At 58.8% G+C, this 18,991-nt stretch overlaps 1 protein-coding gene across 2 annotated transcripts; it reads left to right on the forward strand.

The window, feature by feature from the left end:
- On the forward strand, positions 1-15,775 carry AP5Z1 (adaptor related protein complex 5 subunit zeta 1). 2 transcript variants are annotated; one of them, XM_003277932.4, is made up of 17 exons: positions 1-126; positions 5,275-5,412; positions 5,668-5,854; positions 7,375-7,519; positions 7,748-7,857; positions 8,301-8,469; positions 8,978-9,121; positions 9,489-9,526; positions 9,596-9,758; positions 10,334-10,512; positions 11,707-11,849; positions 12,223-12,363; positions 12,923-13,034; positions 13,797-13,894; positions 14,500-14,632; positions 14,714-14,928; positions 15,183-15,775. In XM_003277932.4, exons 1-17 carry the CDS (start codon positions 86-88, stop codon positions 15,451-15,453), a joined length of 2,427 nt encoding a protein of 808 aa, XP_003277980.1. In that variant the 5' UTR covers positions 1-85; the 3' UTR covers positions 15,454-15,775. The 2 variants fall into 2 exon arrangements, with proteins under 2 accessions (XP_003277980.1, XP_030652554.1); XM_030796694.1 differs by lacking the exons at positions 14,714-14,928; positions 15,183-15,775 and having other exon boundaries at positions 14,180-14,523.
- Positions 15,776-18,991: the final 3,216 nt, after the last annotated feature.

The following is an 18,991-nucleotide window of genomic DNA, read 5'->3' on the forward strand; positions in this document are numbered from 1 at the left end:
CCGGAAGTTGCCTGCTGGGCTGCGGAGCTGCGGGAGTTTCCGTGGTTCGTGCACGTCTGGTGGCGGCGACGGCGGCGGCGGCGCTATGTTCTCGGCAGGAGCGGAGAGTTTGCTCCACCAGGCCAGGTACAGGGCAGCTGCGGCCCCGGCCCTCCTTCCTGCACTTCTCCCTAGGGGCACACGGGCGTGGGTCTCACAGGGCAGGGGCTCGGACGCCAGCCTTGCAGGAACCCGACTGGACCCGCCCTCGAGACTTGGGGATCGGGGAAGGCAACACGGCGGCCAGACGTGGGGTGAGGAGGTCGGGGAGGGTCACGGTGGGTCCCCGGAGGAGGTGACACCTGAGCAGAGTCTTCGTGAGTGAAAGCTGAGTGAAAGCAAGTGGGGTGGGACCCAGTCGACAGTTTAGTCAAAGGCTTGGCGGTGAGAACTCCGCGTCTGGCAGGAAATCGGGCATCCAGGAGCTTTCATTGCCTCACAGTCAAGAACGCATAGTCACAGAGAGCCCGGAGGGCTGCTTAGGAGTAAGGCTGTGTGCCAGGCTGGGGAGCTGGAGGCCATCCGGGGGCTTTGGGGACCGTGGGAGGGTTTTGTGACTTAGAAAGATCGCTGTAGGCCATCTTTGGGGGAACCGTGGGAGGGTTTTGTGACTTAAAAAGATTGCCCTTGCGCGGATGTATTAGCTAGGCTGAGAAATCACCCACCAGGCTGGTTCCAGGCTGTGTCTGGACTCCCATTAACGAGTGGGTAGCCCCTTCCTCACCAACAAACCAGTCATGGGGGAAAACAGTGTAAGCCAGGACTGAACAGACTCACGGTCCACCAAACAGGCAAAGACTTCATGCTACATGTTTAAAAGAAGAAAATGCTGACCGCGCGCGGTGGCTCACGCCTGTAATCCCAGCACTTTGGGAGGCCAAGGCAGGCGGATCACCTGAGGTCAGGAGTTCGAGACCAGCCTGTCCAACATGAGGAAACCACGTCTCTACTGAAAATACAAAAAAAAAAAAAAAAAAATTAGGCTGGCGTGGTGGTGGGTGCCTGTAATCCCAGCTACTTGGGAGGCTGAGGCAGGAGGATTGCTTGAACCTGGGAGGTGGAGGTTACAGTGGGCTGAGATGGCGCCACTGCACTCCAGCCTGGGGGACAGAGCGAAACCCCGTCTCAAAAAGAAAAAAAAAAAGAAGAAAATACAGCCAGAACTACAGCCCTTTGGTAAACGTAAACAAACTTGGTGAGGTGGGAGGCCGAAGCAGGAGAAGTGCATGAACCCCGGAGGCGGAGGCTGCAGTGAGCCAAGATCGCGCCACTGCACTCCAGTCTGGGTGACAGAGCAAGACTCCATGTCAAAACAAACAAGCAAACCTGGATTCAGAGCTAGACCAATTGGTGGGAAAGATTCGGATGGTTGAAATTGCTGTGATTATAGTGAGTGAGGTCTTGAAGGCAGGTTAAGTTCTAAAGTCCAAACAGGACAAAAATCTGTGATTAAAATAACCCTTAAGATTCCACTCATTAGGAAGAGGCTTGGTGAATATGCAGCACCATCTCCTGGCAGCTCAAAATAGGCAACCTTCCCTTCAATCCTGGACAGTTATGTCATTTATGCGAATGTGGGGACTGTGTGAAAATGAAAAAATACTGGCATCTCAGCATGTAACGTTAATCCCAAGGTCCTTGCCAAGAAACAAGGAAAAACACCCACTGAGAACTTCATTCCCAGTCACATTCTGCTCAAGGTCATATACTTGTGACATGAAAGACAAAAGGAATAGCCCTCACTATTTATTTATTTATTTTTATTTTTTGAGACAGAGTCTCCCTCTGTCACCCAGGCTGGAGTGCAGTGGCGCAATCTCAGTTCACTGCAACCTCCGCCTCCCGGGTTCAAGCAATTGTCCTGCCTCAGCCTCCCAAGTAGCTGGGATTACAGGCGCCCGCCACCACACCCGGCTGATTTTTTGTATTTTTAGTAGAGATGGGGTTTCACCACATTGTCCAGGCTGGTCTCGAATTCCTGACCGTAGGTGATCCGCCCGACTCGGCCTCTCAAAGTGTTGGGATTACAGGCATGAGCCACCATACCCGGCTGAGCCTTCACTATTTAAATACCTGTTTCTCTGCCTCCTTGGCTTGGGTAGGCAGGCATTTTTGAGGATAGAGTGTGGTTGGATTTCCCTATGTAACATACGTGAGTTCTACAGTTGCCCTCTGTTAGGGTTTCAAGAAGGCTAATGATCTGTCAGGGCTTACCAGTTTTCACAATATACTTAAGCCTGTGATTTCTGGTGATGTTTTAAAATAAATGACTATAGTTTGAGGGTTAAGGTTTGGAGTGGTCCAGGCGCAGTGACTGGCCCACGCCTGTAATCCGAACACTTTGGGAGGCTGAGTTAGGAGGATCGCTTGAGGCTAGGACTTCGAGACCAGCCTGGACAACATAGTGAGACCCATCTCTACAAAACAGAATTTTTTAAAAACTTAGCCAGGTGTAGTGGCACACACCCGTAGTCACAGCTACTCAGGAGGCTGAGGCAGGAGGATCACTTGAGCCAAGGAGGTTGAGGCTGCAGTGAGCTATGATCGTGCCGCTGCAACTCCAGCTCGGGTGACAGAGGGAGACCCTGTCTCCAAAGAAAGCCAAAAAGATTTGGAGTGAACTTTAGTTTCTCTCTAAACGTGTCAGAGATATGGAAAGCAAGAGTGGAAAAAGTGATCAAAGATAGCTCCGTAAGCTGAAAGATAAATGGAGAGAGCGGGAAGCGAGTAAAGGATGGGGGCATGGAGGGGTGCCCAGCAAGGTCGGGGATTTCCAGGAGGAAGAGCCTCAGCCCACTAGCTCGGGAGCTAGTGGGGCATGTTTCAGGCAGAGGGTCTGTGCGAAGGGACAGAAGCAAGAGAAACAGGACGTAGAGGCTGGAGAAGGAAGGCAGGGCCGGGGTCTTGTAGGCAGCGTTAGGGTCCGTAGGAGTTTGGATTTGAAAGCAGTGGGGAGCTATTGAAGGGTTTGGGTGGGTTGGATTTTAGATAGAAGCTTGAGACTTGGAGAATATGCTGAAGGGAATTAAATCGGGATGAGGGGTTCCACCTTTCTGAAAAGATTTTCTGTTGTGTGTATATATGTATATGTGTGTGTATATAATTTATATATTATATATAACATATTTTATATATTACATATATATTTATTACATACATTATATATATTATATATATTACTATATATAATAATAAACAAAAAAAATTAAAAAAATTCACTGGGCATGGTGTAGTTCCAGCTACTTGAAAGGCTGAGGTGGGAGAACCGCTTGAGCTAGAAGATCAGGCTGCAGTGAGCTGAGATTGTGCCACTGCACTCCAGGCTGGGTGACAGAGTAAGACTCTATCTCAAAAAACAAAAAAAAATATATATATATATAAAATATATATTTTTATATGTAATATATAACATATATATAATACATAATATATAAAATATAATGTACACATTTTTGAGATAGAGTATATTATATATAATATATGTTTTATATATAATATATTATATTTTGTTTGTGTGTGTGTGTATATATATATATATATATATATATATTTTTTTTTTTTTTTTTTTTAGATAGAGTCTTACTCTGTCACCCAGCCTGGAGTGCAGTGGCACAATCTCAGCTCACTGCAGCCTGATCTTCTAGCTCAAGCGGTTCTCCCACCTCAGCCTTTCAAGTAGCTGGGACTACACCATGCCCAGTGAATTTTTTTTATTCTTTTTTGTTTGTTTGTTTTTGAGATGGAGTTTTGCTCTTGTTGCCCAAGCTGAGGTACAATGGCGTGATCTCAGCTCACTGCAACCTCTACCTCCCGAGTTCAAGCAATTCTCCTGCCTCAGCCTCCTGAGTAGCTGGGATTACAGGCTTGTGCCACCATGCCCAGCTATTTTTTTGTATTTTTAGTAGAAACGGGGTTTCTCCATGTTAGCCAGCTGGTCTTGAACTCCTGACCTCAGGTGATCCGCCTGCCTTGGCCTCCCAAAATGCTAGGATTACAGGTGTGAGCCACCGTGCATGGCCGAATTTTTTTTATTCTTTTGTAGAGATGGGGTCTCACTGTTTTGCCCAGGATGGTCTCAGACATCTGGGCTCAAGTGATCTTCCCACCTCAGCATCCCAAAGTGCTGGGATTACAGGTGGCTTGGAGAGGGCACAGCCACGTAGGGGGCCCTTCTCAGGGAGTCCCCAGAGTCCCCTGGCACAGCAGCCCCTTTGGCATTATTGGTTTCTTTTAGACTGGGATAGAAACCTAAAAACAGGCTTCCATTTGAGACTTTATTCAGTATCTTACCTGTGGCTTACTAGGGAGATATTAAAATTAAGCCAATTAGTTATTCGAGTAAAAAATATATAATGGGCTTACCTTACAATATGTCATGACATTTGTTCTTTAATATATAAGATTTTATTCTCAGGTCAGGTGCGGTGGCTCACGCCTGTAATCTTTGGGAGGCCGAGGTGGGCGGATCATGAGGTCAGGAGTTTGAGACCAGCCTGGCCAACATGGTGAAACCCCATCTCTACTAAAAATGCAAAAATTAGTGGGGTGTAGGCCAGGCGCAGTGGCTCATGCCTGTAATCCCAGCACTCTGGGAGGCCAAGGTGGGCGGATCACAAGGTCAGGTGGTCAAGACCATCCTGGCTAACATGGTGAAACCCTGTCTTTACTAAAAATGCAAAAAATTAGCCGGGCGTGGTGGTGGGTGCCTGTAATCCCAGCTACTTGGAAGACTGAGGCCGGAGAATTGCTTGAACCCCAGAGGCGAAGGTTGCAGTGAGCCGAGATCATGACATTATACTCCAGCCTGGGTGACAGAGCAAGACTCCATCTCGGGGGGAAAAAAAAATTATTCTTGTTCCCATAAGTGAAAGGCTCATTGAAGACGTCTTTTAAAAAGCACCTTATTCTAGAGTAAATTTCTTACTCTTGAATGAGACCCCTAAAAAGAATCAATTTTAGTCCTTCTGCTCCGGGAATAACAAAATCTAAGTGTGTGGGCCTCTGTGAGTGAGATTCGTCACAGTGCACTGCAGCGATGGATCGCAAAATCCCAGGGTGAGAGGAACCAGCTCGGAATCAGCGAATTTATCTCGAAAGCCATGAGCGGTGGAACCGTGTTCCTCCCACCCACTCGGCTTCTCTTTTCTGAAGAGGGATTTTCCCTCCTCCAAGAGTTACCCTTTTTTTGGTTCTGAGCAGCGAGTGCTTCTGGGTCCTGATGTCTTCTTTGTTTAGGGAGATCCAAGACGAGGAGCTGAAGAAGTTCTGTTCCCGGATCAGTAAACTGCTGCAGGCGGAGGACTTGGGGCCGGACACCCTCGACTCCCTGCAGAGGCTCTTCCTCATCATCTCAGCCACGAAGTACAGCCGGAGGTGAGTGTGGCCACGGCTCAGGCTGACTCCTCACACAGCGGCCCCAGGAGAACCCAGCCCATGCCCAGCAGATCACTGCAGATGCCCCTTGGGGGCTGAGTCATTTGTCCACTTAAACCAGTGCTGAAGGTCCGTCCTCACGTAAAACGCTCTGTCCACTGGCCCAAGGGTGCCTGGCCAGGTGCTCTGGGGCACCGGGTGCTCCTGCCATGGTCGTGACATGTCACCGCCCCCGACGGGCATCTCACCTTCCAGGCTGGAGAAGACATGCGTAGACCTGCTGCAGGCTACCCTCGGCCTGCCTGCCTGCCCTGAGCAGCTCCAGGTGCTTTGCGCTGCCATCCTGCGAGAGATGTCCCCCTCTGACAGCCTCAGCCTGGCCTGGGACCACACGCAGAACAGCCGGCAGCTGAGCCTGGTGGCCTCCGTGCTCTTGGCCCAGGTAGCGCAGCAGTCACCGCCCCAGTTGGCACCGGATGGCTGCTTCCCAAGGAACAGGGGAGACAGGAAGCAGGGGCACTGGAGCCGGCAGGTGGCTGCTTGTTCTAGATGAATCTTGGTGCTGAGTGCCTGGCACAGTTGAGGCTGGGGCATGCCCTGTTGACTGGAACGGGGTCCCATGGCCAGCAGGCCCACGTGGCGTGTTGGTGCTCAGGAGGTGGTGGAGTTCGGTTTCTCAGACGCAGCCTTGAGACAGCGGGTCAGTGGAGGCTGGGCCTCCAGACCTTCTTTTTGGGGTTTTTGTTTTGTTTTTTAGAAACAGGGTCTCACTCTGCTGCCCAGTCTAGGGTGCCATAGAGTGATCAAAGCTCACTGCAGCCTCAACCTCCCTGGTTCAAGCAGTCCTCCTGCCTCAGCCTTCTGAGTAGCTGGGATTACAGGCATGCATCACCACACCCAGTTAATGTTTGTATTTTTTTGTAGGGACCTGGGGTCTCACTATGTTGCCCAGGCTGGTCTCAAACTTCTGGGCTCAAGCAATCCACCCTCCTTGGCCAGGAGTTTCTGCTAAGTCCATGTCCTCCCTCCCTGTGTGTCGGGAGCAGGCCTGGGCGCTCAGTGTGGGGATCTGGGGGTTCACAGGCTGCCTTTGAGAGAAGCTGCTGTCTCTGCTCATGGGTTGCCCAGGGGTGCAGAGTCTGCAGGAAGGTTGCGATGGAGCTGGGGTTTTCCCTCCGTTCCCAGCCTGCCATGTCATGAGCTGCCTCCTGCGCTGGGGTGCAGCCTGCGGTTGCTTTAGTTCTGTGTGGGCGAGAGCTTGTGGGCCCTGGCATACTCAGGGCGTTGTACTTCATCACTGGGGTCATCCTGGTTGGTGCCCAGCCCCCTCACCTCACAGACCCCCTGTAGGCCACCTCCAGGCCTCCGAGATGACCCCGGTAATCCTGTGGCGGCTCCTCGTCTTTGGAACAAGATGACTCCGGCTCTTCTTGTCCATTTCACCAGCCCTTTTCCTCAAGCAACTCATTTTTTTTTTCAGTGGAAGATGATCTTGGAGAACTGCTGCCAGGTGCCAGCGGTGCACCCCCCGCCAGGCACGTGGCCTCCCAGCCACCCAGCCGCCCTCCTCCCTCCCCTGACGGCCCTGCCCCTGTGCTGGGTGTGCGGAGTGAGGTGTGTGGTTTAAAGACTGGGATCCGCACTGGAGGCCAGACAGGACGGGGTGTCCTGTGGCTGCGACCAGGCCCATGGTGGCCGCCAGTGTTTTTAGCATTGAATCAGCCAGGCCCCCACCCAGGCCCCCTCCAGCCTCAGCAATGCAGCTCCCAGGGAAAGAGGCTGGAGGCGGAGCAGGCACCTTGTGGCCCGGGGTGGGCCTGGGCGCGACATCTTCCCTGCCACCTGCTGGGCTGGGGTCTCAGAGACTGACGCTTCTCAGGAGTGTCACACGGACTTCCAAAATGGGGGAGCTGGTCTCTGGCACAGGCCAGTACCCCAGCGTTTGCCCTGTTTGATTTGAAGGGTGACAGAAACGAGGAGGTCAGAGCCGTGGGTCAGGGCGTGCTGCGAGCGCTGGAGAGCCGGCAGCCTGAGGGACCCAGCCTCAGACACCTGCTCCCCGTCATGGCCAAGGTCGTGGTCCTCAGCCCGGGCACCCTCCAGGAGGGTACGTGGGGCCCCTCCCAAGAGGCTCTTGGGGGGTCTGCCTTCCCAGGTCCTTCCCTGAGGGCCCATGGTGGGTTGGGAGTGTGGGGGGGGGTGGGGGGCATGGGGAGGCCCGAGGGCTTGGGACGCTGCAGGATTCTGTTTTCTGAGAAAAACCAGCCAGCATCCCAACGACCCGGGCATCCGTAGGATTTAACCTCACCTCCCCATGCCACCCCACCCGCTGCAGACCAGGCCACCCTGCTCAGCAAGCGGCTGGTCGACTGGCTACGCTACGCCAGCCTCCAGCAAGGGCTCCCGCACTCCGGCAGCTTCTTCTCCACGCCCAGGGCCCGGCAGGTGAGGCTGGGACTGTTCTGGAATTGTGGGGAACAGAGTCACAGACAACCCCTCCCCGGGAGCTCCTGTGCCCACAGCGGCCAGCCCTGCCTAACAGGTCCCCGTTGGCGCCTGCTGTCATTCCGCGGGGTCCAGGATGAGCCTGCCTCTGCTGCGGGGCTTGGGTCAGGCAGGCCACAGCCCCCTGACCCGTGTGGCTCTGGGGGTCTGTGTGTAGGGGGTCTGTGCGTGGGTTCACTCCCGGGACCTGCGGAGCAGGATGTGCGATGCGCGTCTGCCTGGGGGTCCGGTGGGGATGGTGTTTTTGCATCACACAGGGCGGGCCGCTGCCCAGGCTCATGTTCGGGCAGCTTCCCCTCCACCTCCTGAGGAGCTTGTGCTAAAGGTTGGCGTTTTTCCCAGCCCTGGCCCCCTCCGTCCACTCCTGCCTGTCCTTCCCACAGCCGGGCCCCATCACCGAGGTGGACGGGGCGGTAGCCACAGACTTCTTCACGGTGCTCTCCACCGGCCACCGCTTCACAGAAGACCAGTGGCTGAACGTGCAGGCCTTCTCCATGCTGCGGGCGTGGCTGCTGCACAGCGGCCCCGAGGGCCCAGGCACCCTGGACACAGGTGTGCAGGGGATGGGACGATGTCAGACGGGTGGGAGGTGGGCGCACTATGGGTTGGTCGCAGGGGGGACTCAGGTGTGCCCAGGACGCAGCAGAGGTCGGGGCTGGGCAAGACGCTGCTGACCTGGAGCTAGGCTGAGAGCACCCCCAGCCAGTATCGAGGTCCAGGGTCAGCACCAGGGATCCTCTGGACACCTCGTGACCCTCACGCACTGTGCAGAAGTGACAGTTGCCATTTAAGGCAGGCGCCCTTCAGGTTGTTGGAGTGACGCCACTGAGCTCCTCCCAGCTGCTCTGTGGACTTGTTGGGGAAGAAGTCTCAGCCACCCTGAAGGGCGGCCGTGATGGGGCAGCTGCCGGGTGGGTGCATGTCCCGAGACAGTGACGTCTCACGCCCCCTGGGAGGGGCTGCAGCCTGTGCTCTCCTCCTGCCCTTCCAAGCAGGGCAGCGGGCATGTCCCAGCCCGGGAGCCACACGTCAGCCTGCTGAGCGTTCCCACCTCCCGCAGATGACAGGTCAGAGCAGGAGGGCTCCACGCTGTCGGTGATCTCTGCCACCTCCTCCTCTGCCGGCCGCCTGCTGCCGCCCCGGGAGCGGCTTCGGGAGGTGGCCTTCGAGTACTGCCAGCGTCTCATTGAGCAGAGTAACCGACGTGAGCCCCCCACCCAGGGCACTGGCCTCCCCTGGGCTCGACCCACCTGCTCCGAAAGGCGACCTGAGGCCAGCACAGCTTCCCTGAGCTGCTGCTCTACAGAGGGGGTCCCTGGGTAGCCGGTTTGGAGCAGGGGCATTTTTGCTTCTGGGGTCAGCCCCAAGTGTTCTTCAGGCTCCACCCCAGCCCCCAGCCCGGCCCTGTCCCGCATGGGCCCCTCACCTCAGTCCCACTCATGTCCTCCTGGGGGCCTGTCCCACTCCCCTGCTCCCGGTCCTGGCCTGGAGCTTCCAGAGCACAAGCTGCACCCTCATTGGGCCGCTCGGAGGCTGAGACAGAGCCGGCTGACTTTTTCCCCTCCTTCCAGGAGCCCTGAGGAAGGGGGACTCCGACCTGCAGAAAGCTGTAAGTGGCTGGGAACCTGGGGACGGGAGGCGGTGACTCGGCCCATTTGACGTGGTCCGTGTCCCACAGTGCCTGGTGGAGGCTGTGCTGGTGCTGGATGTGCTGTGCCGGCAGGACCCGTCCTTCCTGTACCGAAGTCTCTCCTGCCTGAAGGCCCTGCACGGGCGGGTGTGTGGGGACCCGACCTCTGTGAGGGTGCTGCTGCCCCTCGCCCACTTCTTCCTGAGCCACGGTGAGCCCAGGGTGGGGTGACGCTGACTCGGGGCTCTGCCCCTGCCTTTAGTTTTAGGATGGAATTTCTTCTTCCCCCCTTTTTTTTTTTTGATTGAATAGAGACAGGGGTCTTGCTGTGTTGCCCAGGCTGGTCTGGAACTCGTGGCCTCAAGCGATCCTCCTGCCTTGGCCTCCCAAAGTGCTGGGATTACGGGCATGAGCCACCGTGCCCAGCTGATATTTCTTTTTGATGGATCGCTGTGCTAGATGTTGGTAATTTTTAAACTTTTAAATGGAGAAATAGAAACTCTTTTTGCTGTGTCCCTAGCCCAGGAAACCTGAAAGTCTAGGAACCAGCACCTTCCAAAGAATGTGCCATAGTTTGTGTGACTCACAAGCTGGCCGTGTCCCCGGGCGAGGGAGACTGAGTGCCGCTTCCCCAGCGTCCCAGTGTAGGACGCCTCGGAGCCCTTGGTGTCCTGGAGAGCAGGCCTGAGACTCAGGGCCCCTAACCAGCCACAGAAGCACAGCCAGGACGAGGTCAAGACGCGTGCGTCCGGCGGACGTGTGCCCTGACGGGCCCTGGTCTTGCAGGGGAGGCGGCTGCAGTGGACTCAGAAGCCGTCTACCAGCACCTGTTCACTAGGATCCCGTCGGAGCAGTTCCACAGCCCCATGCTGGCCTTTGAGTTCATCCAATTCTGCAGGGACAACCTCCACCTGTTCGGCAGGCACCTCGGCACTCTCAGATTGTGCTTCCCCAACCTCTTTAAGGTATATTTGGGCATCCCTGGGTGCCAGGGTAGGGGCATAAATCCCTGGGGCTCCTCCCCTCTTTCCAGCAGGTTCAGGGCGAGTCCTGGCTGAGCATAGAGCCCTGAGAGTCTCAGGCCTAGAATGCGGGGTGCAGGGTGAGGTGGGGATCCGGGGTGCCCCTGCAGCGTCACGTGATCAACGGTGCCATCCACGAACTCCCTTGTGGGTGTTTTGGGGAGGGGGGAGTGACACAAGGTGGCGAGTTTGTTTTCACAGCACTGGGGCAGGACTGCCAGCTGGTAGGATCCCTCCCCCAGGAGCCCTGCCTGGTGCCTTGGGCACTTGGGTGCCATTTGCCTTTTTTTTTCGAGATGGAGTCTCCCGTCACCTAGGCTGGAGTGCAGTGGCGCAGTCTCAGCTCACTGCAACTCCCGCCTCCTGGGTTCAAGCGATTCTCCTGCCTCAGCCTCCTGAGTAGTTGAGATTACAGGTGTCCATCACCACGTCCAGCTAATTTTTGGTATTTTTAGTAGAGATGGGGTTTCACCATGTTGGCCAGGCTGGTCTCGAACTCCTGACCTCAGATGATCCTCCCGCCTTGGCCTCCCAAAGTGCCAGGATTACAGGCATGAGCCACCGTACCCGGCCTGGTGTCATTTGCTTTTGAAGTGTCTTTTGCAGCCTCGCCTCGCTGTAAGGTCTTTTCAACCGAGGTGGGGAATCCTCTTCCTAGAGAAAAACCAGGACAGTGGAAAATTATTGACCTGTTGGTACGAAAGTAGATAAAGGCTGGGGGCGGTGGCTCACGCCTGTAATCCCAGCACCTTGGGAGGCCAAGGCAGGAGGATCTTGAGGCCAGGAGTTCAAGATCAGCCTGGGCAACACAGGGAGACCTCTTCTCTACAAAAAATAAACAGCCTCACATGGTGGTGTGTGCCTGTAGTCTCAGCTGCTCAGGAGGCTGAGGTGGGAGGATCACTTGAGCCTGGGAGGTTGTGGCTGCAGTGAGCTATGATTGCACCACTGCACTCCAGCCTGGGCAACAGAGCAAGATCCTGTCTCAAAAAAAAACAAAAAGCAGGAGGAGGCAAATGTAGAAGCCCTCCTGGGGACTGCAGGTCTGGGACAGCTGTAGGGCCCTAGCCGGCTGCTCCCTCTGCCGCCTGCTCCACAGTTCTGAGCCCTGTCTGAACCGCTGTGCTGTGCCCACAGTTCCTGGCCTGGAACAGCCCACCCCTCACCTCCGAGTTTGTGGCGCTCCTCCCGGCCCTGGTGGACGCTGGCACAGCCCTGGAGATGCTGCATGCGCTGCTGGACCTGCCCTGCTTGACGGCAGTGCTGGACCTGCAGCTCAGGTGGGCCCCTCACCCTCTGCCGGCGCTGCCTCTCCCAGCCAGCTGGTTCCACACACTGGGCCCCCTCCTCACTTCTCCTGACCCCTACACTGGGGACCCTCCTTCCTCCCCAACACCTGACCAGTCCTCCCCTGTAAAGCCACTTCTGGGACAGGGCGTGTCTGTCACCCTTGGCCACTCGCCAAGGGCAGCCCGTGCGCCCTGGAGTTCCTCACCTGCCTTCACGCCCAGGCCTGGAGCCTCCCATGCCAAGCCCTTCCCGGCACCCGAGGTGCTGTGATGTTAGGGACATCTGCCATGTGTCTCCCTGACGGGGGTGCCCTTGAGGGCATGGGCCGCATCCCAACCCGGCCTTGGGCGTCTGTCCACGCAGGTCATCACCAGCTCCATCCGAGAGGCCGCTCTGGGACACCTCTCTCAGGGCCCCCAGCTGCCTGGAGGCCTTCCGGGACCCGCAGTTCCAGGGTCTTTTCCAATACCTGCTGCGCCCCAAGGCCAGCGGCGCCACTGAGAGGTAGGGGGCCCTCGGGCCAGGGGGCCACCAGGGGCTGAGAGAGCCAGGCCACAGCCACTGGGATGGGGCTCGCTGCTGGGCCCTGGACTGAGGCTTTGTGCCCCAGACAAGGCTGCATCCCCACCCTGGGGGGCAACCGTCATCACCATTATAGAGGCCCTGCTTCTGCAACATGGGTCTGCCGGGTGCAGGGCCTGGTCTCAGCTCTCTCTGCTGCCCACATCAACCCTGATAAGCCTGGGGGTCGGCCCTGGGGGTGCTCCATTTTGCAGATGGACAAACTGAGCCTGAGCCCAGGAAGCAGGAGGCCTGGGACCGGCCCACAGGCCTCCTGCCCTCGGCCCATGCCAGCCTTTGTCCCGACGGCTCTACTGTCCCAGGTGCGCTGACGCCAGGGGTCTCCCCAAACCCAAGGGAGCAGGAGGTCCTGAGAGGCGATGAACGAGGATGGGAGTGGGCTCAGCTGTGCAGGAGGGAGCAGTGGCCCTAGTGTCTGGCCCTGGCCTGCAGTCAATAGGTAGGGGAGTGGGCGGCACTTACAGCCATGCTGTGTCCTCAGGTTGGCGCTGCTCCACCAGCTGCTGCAGCCCATGGCCAGCTGTGCCCGCGTGGCCCAGTGTGCCGAGGCCGTGCCCACGCTGCTGCAGGCATTTTTCTCAGCAGTGACCCAGGTGAGCTCGCCGCCTGGGCCCCCCGATTCCCACGGGCCTCACAACCAAGGGGCAGGCCAGAGCCAGCACTGTGGGGTCCCCCCAAGCTCTGCAGAACGCTCGTCCCACCACACCTGCCGGCTGAGGGTCAGGGAGGCACAGGGCTGCACATGCCACAACCCCGGCAGGCCCTGTCCCCCATCCCAGCAGGCTCCATCCCCCTGCCCCAGCAGGCCCTGTCTCCCGTCCCCAGGACAGGGCAAGTGAGTGGCCTGGGCGCTGGCGGCACAGCTGGGGCCGGAGCAGTTTGTCCCCCTGCTGCCCCTGATAATTCAGTATCTGCATCTGAGGCCAAAATAAAGGCTCCCACAGGCTGGTGCCCCCCATCCCCCCACCGTTGCTGCTTCCACCTCGGGGAGCTCTACAAGCCGGCTGCCAGTGCAGGAGAGTCCAGGAGGTGGGCAGGCCGGCAGGGGGCTGGGTGTTGCCTGCGCGCACCCTTGGCTGAGCAAGATGTGTCCCTGGCCTTGCAGAGCGGGAGTTGGCAGAGGAGCCGCGGAACAGAAGCGACACCTCTGCCGGGGGCACCCGGGTCGGCCCAGGGCTTCCCTCCCTGTGCCCAGATGCTGCCAGCTGAGTCTCTGTATCCCTGGGTGTTGGGGAAGGCAGTGGACGAGTCTCCAGCCCCTCAGCTGCCCCCCAGCCCTCACCATGGCTTCACCCCCAACCTTAGGGCCTGCAGTGGGGGTGGGGCTGAGCATGTCTCCCACTCCTGACCCCCAGGTGGCTGACGGGGCCCTGATCAACCAGCTGGCACTGCTGCTCCTGGGCAGAAGCGACTCACTCTACCCGGCCCCAGGGTACGCAACCCGTGTGCACAGGTGGGTCCCTCCTGTGCCCCTGCCACAGCCCTGGGCAGGTGCCTCCTGGACCCCTCCCCTTCCCCCTCTTCTTCTCCTTCAGTGGCTTCAGCTCCACCCCTAGCTGGGCCCTCAGCAGCCTCAGACCCTGCCACCTCCACCTACAGCCCCACACCCAGCCCCGGGCGCTTCCTCTCTGCCTTTCAAGAACATTCCCCTGTCCTTCCCTCTGCCAAGCCTGTCATCTTCAGGGTTGGCTCGTGCCCCTCTTCCACATCCTGTCCCCTGGGGTGCTTCTCTCCAAAGGCCTGATGCATGCAGGCCCATCCTGGTTCCACTCTCAGCCCAGGCCTGAGGCCAGCGCCAGTGCCAGCCTTCTCAGAACAGTTCCTCTGGGTGGCAGTCATCTGTGTCCCCCTATCTGAGCATGCAGCATACACTTGCCACTCAGATGCTTCCCGGGTCCCTCCAGGCCTTTGGCCTGAATGGGATGGCTGGGGTGGGGATGGGGTCAGAGGTCTGCACAGAACAGGCCTGGGGACAGGGTGAGAGGGCTGCACGGAGTGGGCGTGGGGATGGGGTCAGAGGTCTGCCCAGAGCAGGCATGGACCCAGCTCTCTGGGCAGTGTGCTGAGTTCCCAGTTCCTGGCCCTGTGTACGCTGAAGCCCTCCCTGGTGGTGGAGCTGGCGAGAGACCTGCTGGAGTTCCTGGGCAGTGTGAACGGTCTCTGCAGCAGGGCGAGCCTCGTCACCAGCGTGGTAAGGCAGGTGTTGGCCTCCCCCAGCCGCTCCTGACCCAGGAGGCCTGGGTCGGGGCTGAATCTCTGTCCCCGGGCCTAGGTGTGGGCCGTCGGCGAGTACCTGTCGGTGACCTACGATCGGAGGTGCACTGTGGAGCAGATCAACAAGTTCTTCGAAGCCCTGGAGGCCCTGCTATTCGAGATCACCCAGTGCCGCCCCTCTGCTGCCCTGCCCAGGTGTCCCCCCCAGGTGGTCACCGTGCTGATGACCACGCTGACGAAGCTGGCCTCCCGGAGCCAAGACCTGATCCCCAGGTGCCTGGTCGGGGAGGGAGAGAAGCCTTCTGGCTTTCCCAGGGAAGAGATGTGGCTTCTGAGGTCTTCCCGTCCAGATATTGTGAAATGGTCGCAGCAGCGCAGGTCCTGGGTGGGCCCAGCTGGCTGGGCTGGGGTGGGCCCTGATAAGCTAAAGCCACTCTGCTGGGCGCTTCACAGCCTGGCCCCTCCACATGGACCCTGTCCTGGGAGGGGAGCATCTGCAGCTGATGGTAGGGACCTTCTTTCCCCAGGGCCTCTCTGTTGCTGTCAAAGATGAGGACCCTGGCTCAGAGTCCAGCTACCAGCTCCATGCACAGCGAGGAGGGCGCAGAAGCCATCCGTACCCGGGCCACAGAGCTGCTGACCCTGCTGAAGATGCCCAGCGTGGCCCAGTTTGTGCTCACACCCAGCACGGAGGTGTGCAGCCCCCGCTATCACCGTGATGCCAACACGGCCCTGCCCCTGGCCCTGCGCACGGTCAGCCGGCTGGTGGAGAGGGAGGCTGGCCTCCTGCCAGGGTGAAGGGACAGTGGCCAGGGACGCCGGTGCAGATTAAGAGCCTGGGGCCGCCAGCTTGCTACTGAGGCCAGGCTGACAGCTTTAGTGATAGAGACGAACTCAGGAGGGCGCGGGAGTCCTGGGAGAGGCTTGGCACCCTCAGAGACACGCAGGGCTGGTCCCCTGCTCAACACAGCTGAGCTGAGGGGAGCCATGGAGCAGCTCTGGAGGCTAAGGCCCTGTGGCTGGCCTGGGTGGAGGCTGCTGGGTCTGTTTCCTAGTCTTTGTTTTTGGACAGTTTAGGGGCAGGAAGAGCTGCAGTAAAAATAAATCTCCTTTAATAAGCGTCTGTGTGAAGACTGCGCGATCAGTTCCATTACCTGCCCTGCACCCTGGGGAGAAGGCCAGGGTTGGGAGCCCCTGCAGCTGCTGCCAGTCCTGGAGGCTCAGCCCGGCACGCCACTGCTGCTACAGAAACCAAGTCATTTGTGCACAGCCCAGAAGGCAGCGGCACGAGTTCCCGCAGGTGGTCACTGCGCTGGGTGGTGCGCTTGGTCAGTGCCCCTTTTGATGCCCTTGAATAGCCTGAAGATGAAGGAAGGAGGGAGGAAGGAGGGAGGGAGGAAGGAAGGAGGGAGGGAGGGAGGAAGGAGGGAGGGAGGAAGGAGGGAGGAGGAGGGAGGAAGGAAGGGAGGAGGAGGGAAGGAGGGAGGAGGAGGGAAGGAGGGAGGGGAGGAGGGAGGAGGGAGGAGGAGGAGGGGAGGAGGGAGGAGGGAGGGAGGAGGAAGGAGGGAGGGGAGGGAGGGAAGGAGGGAGGGAGGAAGGAGGGGAGGGAGGAGGAGGGAGGAAGGAGGGAGGAGAGGAGGGAGGAGGAGGAGGAGGGAAGGAGGGAGGGAGGAGGGAGGGAAGGAGGGAGGGAGGGAGGGAAGGAGGGAGGGAGGAGGAGGAGGGAAGGAGGGAGGAGGGAGGGGAGGGAGGAGGAGGGAGGAGGGAGGGAGGAGGGAGGGAAGGAGGGAGGGAGGGAGGGAGGGAGGGAGGAGGGAGGGAGGGAGGAGGGAGGGAGGAAGGAGGGAGGGGAGGAGGGAGGGAGGGAGGAAGGAGGAGGGAGGGAGGAGGGAGGGAGGGAGGAGGGAGGGAGGGGGAGGGAGGGGGAGGGGAGGGGGGAAGGAGGGAGGAGTCCGGGGGAGGGCTGCAAGCGCCATTGCCTGTGCAGGCTACGGCCTCTGGCCATTCGGAGGGAGGGCCCCAGGAAGCCACCTGTGCCACCTGAGTGGAGCTCAGAGCACTGGATTCACGCGAATGGGAGGTGTCTGGGTGTGCGGCCCCAGCCCCGCCACCTTCCTGGGCCCTGTGCTCCTTCCTGCCAGGCCACCGAGGCACAGCTGTGTCCCACGTTCCGCCCGGTGCCTGGGATGGGCGCTGCCGCCCTGCGAGCCTCGCGCCCCACCCCCAGGCTCTCCCCCCTCCCCCCCTGGCTCCGCCCCCAGTCCTCTCTTTTGTTCTGGCCCCGCGCCCAATCCCCCATGGCTCCGCGGCTAAGCAACCACACGCTGAAGGCAACTGCAGGGTCCTGCCCCTCGCCCAGCCTCAGAACTACGGAGGAGGCGAGTGACGCGCAAGGAGCGGAGCAGGGGACACCGTGTGGGCTCAGGAGCTCCCCAGACGCCCGAGCCAAACCGCCAGGTCCTCACCGCCAGGTTCCAGCCCAGGAAGCGCTCACCTGCCCCACAGCCTGGGCCTGGGGTCGCGTTCCGAGCTCCAGGGCAGGTGGTGTCCCCCGCAGCCTGCGAGGACAGCCCAGGGCCGCTGAGCCGGGGCCGCAGGAAAGGCTGGTGCTGGCAGGCGCTTCCGTCGGCAGCACTGTGTTTGTGTTTCCACGTGGAAACACAGCAGCACATGTGTAGAACTGTGCACACCAAGGCGTGCATGCACACGTGCATGCATGTGCGCGGGTCTTGGGATTGCTTCCCTGTGCAATGCACGACCCCGCCTGCAGCAGGGGGTGTGGGGGCGCTGCTGGGCTCATCCTGAAGCTCAGAGAGCTTGGGGCTGCCCCTAGCCTCGGAATGAGTCTCCCACTGAGTCCCCAGCTCCCCTCCTGCCCTGGGTCGGGGCTTCCCTGACCGGAAGGTGTCAGGGGTGTCATGGCTCCCAGCTCCCAGGCACTCGTGGGGCCACCGCTCAGGCCAGCTGGTGCTAAGTCCGCAGCCCTGCAGCTGCACCTGGCTTAGGACGGGGAGTGTGACTTGAAGGGCTGTCCCGCTCATCCAAGTGACAGGAAGGAGCTCATGGCCACAGGGCCTCGGAGGGCACGACCCAGCCCAGGGAGGATCGGCCTCCAGGTGGCCTCCAGGAGGCAGCTGGGAAAAGGGCAAAGCTCACCAGCTGTCAACTTTTTTTTAAAATAAACTTTGAAATTTTAGAATAGTTTCAGATTTACAGAAAAGATGATGAACCTTAGAAACATTATATGCTAAGTGAAAGTGAGAGGTGACAGCGTGCTGGCAGTCCTCACAACCCTCGCTTGCTCTCAGCGCCTCCCCTGCCTGAGCTCCCACTTTGGCGGCACTTTGAGGAGCCCTTCAGCCCGCTGCTGCACTGTGGGAGCCCCTTTCTGGGCTGGCCAAGGCCAGAGCCGGCTCCCTCAGCTTGCAGGGAGGTGTGGAGGGAGAGGCGCGGGCGGGAACCAGGGCTGCGTGCGGTGCTTGCGGGCCAGCGCGAGTTCCGGGTGGGCTTGGGCTCTGTGAGCCGCATACTGGGAGCAGCCGGCTGGCCCCACTGCCCGGGGCAGTGAGGGGCTTAGCACCTGGGCCAGCAGCTGCTGTGCTGGATTTGTCACCGGGCCTTAGTTGCCTTCCCACGGTGCAGGGCTCAGGACCTGCAGCCCGCCATGCCTAAGCCTCCCCTCCAACCCCTCCGTGGGCTCCTGTGCAGCCCTAGCCTCCCCAACGAGCGCTGCCCCCTGCTCCATGGCGCCCAGTCCCATCAACCACCCAAGGGCTGAGGACTGTGGGCACAGGGCACAGGACTGGCAGGCAGCTCCACCTGCGGCCAGTGCAGTATCCAGTGGGTGAAGCTAGCTGGGCTCCTGAGTCTGGTGGGGACTTGGAGAACCTTTATGTCTAGCTGAGGGATTGTAAATACACTAATCGGCACTCTGTATCTAGCTCAAGGTTTGTAAACACACTAATCAGCACCCTGTGTCTAGCTCAGGGTTTGTGAATGCACCAGTCGACACTGTATGTAGCTAATCTGGTGGGGACTTGGAGAACCTTTGTGTGGACACACTGCATCTAGCTAATCTAGTGGGGAGGTAGAGAACCTTTGTATCTAGCTCAGGGATTGTAAACGCACCAATCAGCACCCTGTTGAAACAGACCACTCAGCTCTCTGTAAAATGGACCAATCAGCAGGATGTGGGTGGGGCCAGATAAGAGAATAAAAGCAGGCTGCCCGAGCCAGCAGTGGCAACCTGCTCGGGTCCCCTTCCACACTGTGGAAACTTTGTTCTTTTGCTCTTTGCAATATATCTTGCTGCTGCTCACTCTCTGGGTCCACACTG

The sequence above is a fragment of the Nomascus leucogenys genome, chromosome 17, assembly GCF_006542625.1.
Source record: "Nomascus leucogenys isolate Asia chromosome 17, Asia_NLE_v1, whole genome shotgun sequence".
Lineage (NCBI taxonomy): Eukaryota > Metazoa > Chordata > Mammalia > Primates > Hylobatidae > Nomascus > Nomascus leucogenys.